Source organism: Suillus subaureus (genome assembly GCF_016647635.1).
Source record: "Suillus subaureus strain MN1 chromosome Unknown BJ212scaffold_3, whole genome shotgun sequence".
In the NCBI taxonomy this organism is placed as follows: domain Eukaryota; kingdom Fungi; phylum Basidiomycota; class Agaricomycetes; order Boletales; family Suillaceae; genus Suillus; species Suillus subaureus.
The window spans coordinates 853,802-859,801 of record NW_024538559.1 but is presented as its reverse complement, the minus strand read 5'-3'; the positions used below and the strand labels follow the sequence as shown (position 1 = coordinate 859,801).

At 41.4% G+C, this 6,000-nt stretch overlaps 3 protein-coding genes across 3 annotated transcripts; 2 read left to right on the top strand and 1 right to left on the bottom strand.

Annotated features, from left to right (window-relative positions):
* Nucleotides 1-1,918: 1,918 nt before the first annotated feature.
* BJ212DRAFT_1295721 (uncharacterized protein) lies at nt 1,919-2,568 on the bottom strand (the record flags this gene model as incomplete). The annotated part of the gene is made up of 2 exons (XM_041332343.1): nt 1,919-2,308; nt 2,389-2,568. The coding sequence occupies 2 exons, from the start codon at nt 2,566-2,568 to the stop codon at nt 1,919-1,921; spliced, it is 570 nt and encodes a 189-aa protein (XP_041198302.1).
* A 1,228-nt stretch (nt 2,569-3,796) lies between these two features.
* Nucleotides 3,797-4,105, top strand: BJ212DRAFT_1214293 (uncharacterized protein; the record flags this gene model as incomplete). The annotated part of the gene is made up of 2 exons (XM_041329280.1): nt 3,797-3,867; nt 3,904-4,105. Coding segments are annotated over 2 exons (273 nt in total), but the record flags the coding sequence as incomplete, so codon positions are not given.
* Nucleotides 4,106-4,857: 752 nt separating this feature from the next.
* BJ212DRAFT_1444372 (uncharacterized protein) lies at nt 4,858-5,392 on the top strand (the record flags this gene model as incomplete). The annotated part of the gene is made up of 3 exons (XM_041337951.1): nt 4,858-4,877; nt 4,909-4,962; nt 4,993-5,392. The coding sequence occupies 3 exons, from the start codon at nt 4,858-4,860 to the stop codon at nt 5,390-5,392; spliced, it is 474 nt and encodes a 157-aa protein (XP_041198300.1).
* Nucleotides 5,393-6,000: the final 608 nt, after the last annotated feature.

Genomic DNA, 6,000 nt, shown 5'->3' with positions numbered 1-6,000 from the left:
TGCTTGCCCTAAAGTACCCACTTACTATATATACCTGGTCATGTACTTAGTAGAACTTCACTTTAATCTTACTAGATTCTACCAGGAACATTCTTCACTTAGGACCCCCAATCCTAAGTCATCTGAACCAACCGATATTCAAGGAAGAGACACTCTCTCTACCTTGTCTTACAACCCTTGTATTTGCAAGGTCTTGATCATAACATCAGCCATTGCTCTTATCGAGCTGCTGTCATTATACCATTCTAGTTCGTAACAGAATGAGTCTAGTGGCAGCAATGTGTAGCTCATGATGTAATACAAAGCAAACAGAAGAGAAAATGAATAGGAGTATACAATGGCTGTAACAAGTGTCAGTGTCTACTTGATTGCTCTGCATTGTTTTGCTCATGAGAAGTACTTCCCTTGAGGGGAGTGTTTCACTCCCCCTTTCCATTGCTTGCTGAACATGTGTTTGCAATCTCTTCTTCTTAGAATGTTACCCTCTGATCCTTCTTGCTACTACTTGTCCTGCTTGTATGATTGTTTCTTTTCTGTCTTTTTGCCTGTTTGTTCTCTTCCTCAGGCTGCATTCCTGCTGTTTGTGTGCATTCTCTTCTTTTCCTTATTCATATTCCTCATCCTTTTTCAGGGTCTTGTCCTTGGTTTTCACATTGACTTCCTCTATCATTCCCACTCCTTCAACAGGTTTGTTAGTACAATCTGGTGTTGGGTTCTGCTTTACTTGATTGACTTGCCTTGAGGGGGGATGCCCTCCCCCTGTGTTGACCCTTGGCTGGTAATGACATTTGCTGCTTATAGTCCTCCACTTTGATCATCTTGGCTGTGTGCACTTTGTGGTTGTGGAGTGTTGTTGTCTCTCTGTTTCCCATTACTTGCACTTTATCCTTGTTGTAGTCATGAACAGCTTTGAAAGCTTGCAGTAACAGTTTGCCCAATAGGAGTTTCCAGCTGCCTCCACTTCTGAAGACTTTGAATTTGTTACAATTAATGTGTGCCCCTATTCTTTTGTTTCTCTTATCTCACATTGTATTACATCATGATTACTACTTGCCATTGTTAGATTGTCTTATTTTGTTATCTTCTGACTTACTGCTTTTGGTCTTAACCAATTCTGTCACATTCACCTTTATTGGGTATTTGCTTATATCTTTACTTACTCATGCTTACCTTAAACTCTCCTAGCTATTCCCTATAAATAGGTGACTCTATACGTTGTAGTTCTTTACTTGAATCTTACTAGGTTTTACCTGATCTTTCACTAAGGACCTCCAATCCTTAGTTGCCTGAACTGATATTCTAATAACAAGCACCCCTTGTTGTTAGTTTTAGACCTTCTCTTTTTTGAGAACAAGAACTCAGTTTCTGAATATTCTCTTTTGAACTTTGACTGTTTCAAACCATCCTAGTTCATAACAGAATTCACCTTGCACTGAGACTCCTCCTAGCACAATTTTGCCTCTCCACACTGCTTCTGATGGGATGTTTGTTCCATTGGCCATTCAGAGTCTCTTGATTGATGGTCCCCAATTCCCTAATCTGTGTTTGATGTGGTCAAACACCAATGTACACATCACACTGACCATTGTGCCTTCATTGAATAGAGCTTTGACTCTGTTGGTCTTACTGTTGGGTCCTGCAAGTGAGATGTACTGCAAGAAAGGTCTGCAGGACTGGTTTCCTGGTATGTTACTTTTCACATCCTCTATTAAATACAAGTCAATGATTTTACATTGTTCTGGTACTGATACAATGGTAGACTGCATGCATAACATGTTTTTGACAGGGCTACTGGGCTGGTCCTCACATGCTGCCTCTGTACATGTGAGGACAGAGTATCTAACTGATTGAGGTAAGGTGTCTAGTTGGGTCATCTGGCTGTCCTTTAAGCTAATGACCCTTGACCTTTTCCCTGCTCCTATTGCTGTACATACTCATCCTCAAACACTAGGGCAATTTGCACAGCTTGTCCTTGATTAAAGTTCCCTAGCAAGTAAGCTGTGATGCTGCACTGGATTTTCTCCTGCAGGGACAGCTGTGATGCCTCTGGGATTGGGCATTCTGCCATGATGTGACCATGCACTTCATACCTGAAGCATTCCCCTGAGCATATCATAGCACTACCTGGTTGTAATGAAAATGGAGTTCCTTCTGTGACTTTACCATCTTGACTATTTGTGGCAAACCATTGTTTCAACTGTTCCTTGTAAGCTGCTCTTCCTGCTGCATTGTTTTGGTGGTGTGGTATTTCCTCAACATGTTTCCTTAGCATGTCCCATTCTTCTGGGGACATAGCATATATGTGGTACTGTTGTATTGGAGGATAGATGGGTGTCAGTATTCGTGGTTGCTTCCAAAGTTGGTTCATTGTAGCAGCAGCCATAAAACCTCCACAGCATCTATCTGTAAGTTCTCTAGCCTTGTGATATAGGTGTTCTGTGCCTTTTCCATGTCTTTCTTCTTCTGAGCTGCTTTCATTTTCTCCCACAGCTTATTAGTGTCAATGGCCATGATCTCATCCATGAACTTCTTCCACTCTGCTAACTCTGGAATTGTGAGCTCATTCATTACTGCTGGCAGGTTCTCTCATACTTGGTAGATGAGACCAGCCATTGTAGCTGTTCCTGCTTCCTCGACAGGCTGTTATAGGCTAGTACAGAACTGCAGGTGTGACCTTGTCAGTATGCCAGCAACAGTGATCTGCTTTCCTAATTATTTCTCTGTTAGTTGCAATGCTAGGATTTTGTGCTGGTAATCCAATCCAGTCTTCTCTGCTACTGTGATAGCTGGCCATCATTCTAAGAAGGCCAATTTTATGTCAGGCCATGTGGCATTATGCTTGCTATCAAGCTTCATCCACCAAGTGTCTGTCACTGATCCTGCTGATAGCAGGGTACTGAATACCATGACCTTCCCTGCTTCTGTCTTCAGGTCGTTAAGTATGATGTACCTATTAACCTCCCATAGGAAGTTCTGTGCATTTTCATTGGATTTGCTATGGAACTAGGCTGGTGTGTTTGAATTAGTCATCTTTTTCTGTGCTAGGGCTGGAGTAGGGATGGTGAGTACAGATGGAGCTTTGATCAGTGTTTATGGACAAGGCTGGGTGAGTAGAAGTGGCATTGGGGTATATGGCTGTAAGGTTAGAAATAGAGTTATTATGGCTTCAAGTCAAATGTGGGGAGTTCAGTATCATCTAGGTCAGGTGCTCCTAATAATAATTCCTGGTCTTCTTTGGCTTTTTCTAGTTGATGTTGAACCTCATAAGATTTGTACTCTAAGTCTTACTGATTGAGGTTATTATTAATGAGTTTATACATTCTCATTTCTGGGGTATCTAATGGAGAAGATTCAGCAGATAGATTGTTTAGAATTTTCCTAGAAATAAACTATCTGTTTGCTGCTTGTGGTAGTTTGGGCTTGGGTAGTATTCTGGTATCCACTGGGCTTTTGTAGGCTGTTCTCTGGGGCTATATAAATAAGGTGTATACTGCATGTGTCTGTTGATGTTTCAGGTGCTTCTTGTTGACATTTCACTGTTGTGATGTTTATTGTGTTTTGACCAATCGGTATTCATTAAAACACTTTGGTAGAAGCTGTTGCATTGATTGAGTTCCACTCTCTTACCATGATAGAGTGGTCACTCCAGCCAATGTGCCCTGAGCAATGATCCTGATGAAGTGATGATGTGTCTACTACAGTCTCATCTGGAATGGTCTCTCTGTCCTGACTAAGCTGCTCAAACCTTTACAAACATCTGCCTCTGCAACCCCCTGCACCAGGGGTGCCCCACTCCACCAATATCAATAAATTTATAAAGCTAGATTGGGTAAGTAGTATGATTTTGAATAGTTTTGGATTTGTGTGGTTTTGAGCTTTGTATGAGTTTAAAACTAGACATAGTCCATCCTTCAAGAGAGCCAACCAGCTATTTGGCTGGATCAATGTATTACCAAGTGGCCTAGAGTGGCAATTAACAATACTCGAGTTTACCAACTACACAACTGAAAGGCTGATTGAGCTTAGTATCTGGTGTGATGGCCTTGAAGTTGTCAAAGATCTTTTTGCAAACCCAATATTTTCTAACCATATGATGTATGATCCTTATATTGTTATGCCTGGCTCAGAATGTGAATACAGCAAATTCTTTACTGCTAATAGGGCTTTCACTATTCAGGTATGATTTTTTTGTTAGTAGTATGGTGGAATCACTCAGTGCTATGACAGAACAACCTCCCAGAAGGTGCAACCATGGTACTGATTATTCTTGTGTCAGACAAAACACCTGTGATGAGGATGTCAGGGGATTTATAAATGCACCCAGTGTTCTTTACAATTGGTAATATCCAATCCAAGGTTCAAATGAAGGCAGCCACTCATGTGTGGCATTGTGTTGCATTTATCCTAATTCCAAAGTTTGACATTTACTTGGATTTCCAAATGCTCTTCCACAGTCGTCTGTTTCATAAGTGCATGGATATAATATTTGCCACATGTAAGGTAGCCACAAGGACTGGCAAATACATGCCAGACCCCATGGGTTATGTGCGACACTGCTTCACTCTACTTGTTGCATACACAGCCAATCTCCCTGAGGCATAGCTAATTGCTTGTGTCTCAAAGAATGCATCACTGCTCATTATGGCTGTCCAAAGCAACTTTGGCAGTTCACACCTTTTCCTCCATCAAACAGGCAACCACACACTCAAACTCATCTACAACCTACACAAATGTGTCAATTTGTGGAATGTCCTGCTCTTCCAACATGAAGCTAAAGCATTGTTGTTGAGTGGCATTCATTAGCCATTTTGGGGAGACTGGCCATATGCAGACCTGTCCTATTTTTTGCCCAGTGAAATGCTTCACACATGTCACAAGTATTTTGACAACCCTTTAAAATAATGTAAGCTTGGAGGTTGTTGGGGAAGATAAGCTTGATGATCACTTCAAAGCTTATCATAAGTGAGTAGGAACATGTCATTTTGGGTCCAGCATCTCCCATATCAATCTAATGACTTGCTGGGAACATCACAACATTGAATGGACCATTGTCTCAATGATCACTGGCACTGCCAATACAACTCCTGACTTTGTCCATGCTATCCATTCCCTCACCAAATTCATCTACCAGGCACAGAGCCCTATGCACACTGACTCATCCATTGATGCTATGGTGTGCTCTCTTGACAAGTTTCATAGGCTAAAACTCAATGCCAGTGCTCAGAGGGGCAAGAGTGAGATAATTAATAACTTTCTTATCCCAAAGATGGAGTTGTTTCATAGCTTTGCAAGGTGTATCAGAGAACTTGGTGGTTTGATACAATTCTCAGCAGATGTCAGTGAGTGGCTCTTAATTACACACTGCAAATTCCTGTTCAAGAGGACTGGTTAGCAAGCCAGGAATTTCACCCTACAGGTCATCCAAATTCTCAATCACAATGAAACCATACAATGTTTTAATCTGTTAAGGTCATACTCAAGGGCTAATGGATCCTAAGGGCTTTGGCCTCAGTTCATGCACTGTACCCCTTACCTGAGTATTGCCCCTTATTTCAGAAGGGCAAGACTAACATGTCCAGAGGGTCAGATGAGTAGCATAGCAGATCTGGATGACTTCTGGATGTAGGATAAGTATCATAGGGCTAATCTGGATGAGTCCAGACTAGAAACTAATGGTAGTGGACTGTTGTAGATAGAGGTGGATATGGATAGACTATAGGAATCAATCCTAAGTCTCAGAGGGTGATGAGAGTAGAGATACTCAGGTCCAGAGGAACAGGAATGAGCAGAACTAAGATGATATTCAAACTGAGGTGTTACAGAGATTTACAGGAGGTTATATACTATAGGTATCTAATGGAATGATCAATCAGCAGGGTCTGAGGCTATGTACAAAGCATATGAATAGTCTATTAGTAAGTAGAAATGGATCACAAATAATGAAATGGAAATGAAGCATAGGTAATGGATCAGGGAGCAGGACGGATATACAGATAACTG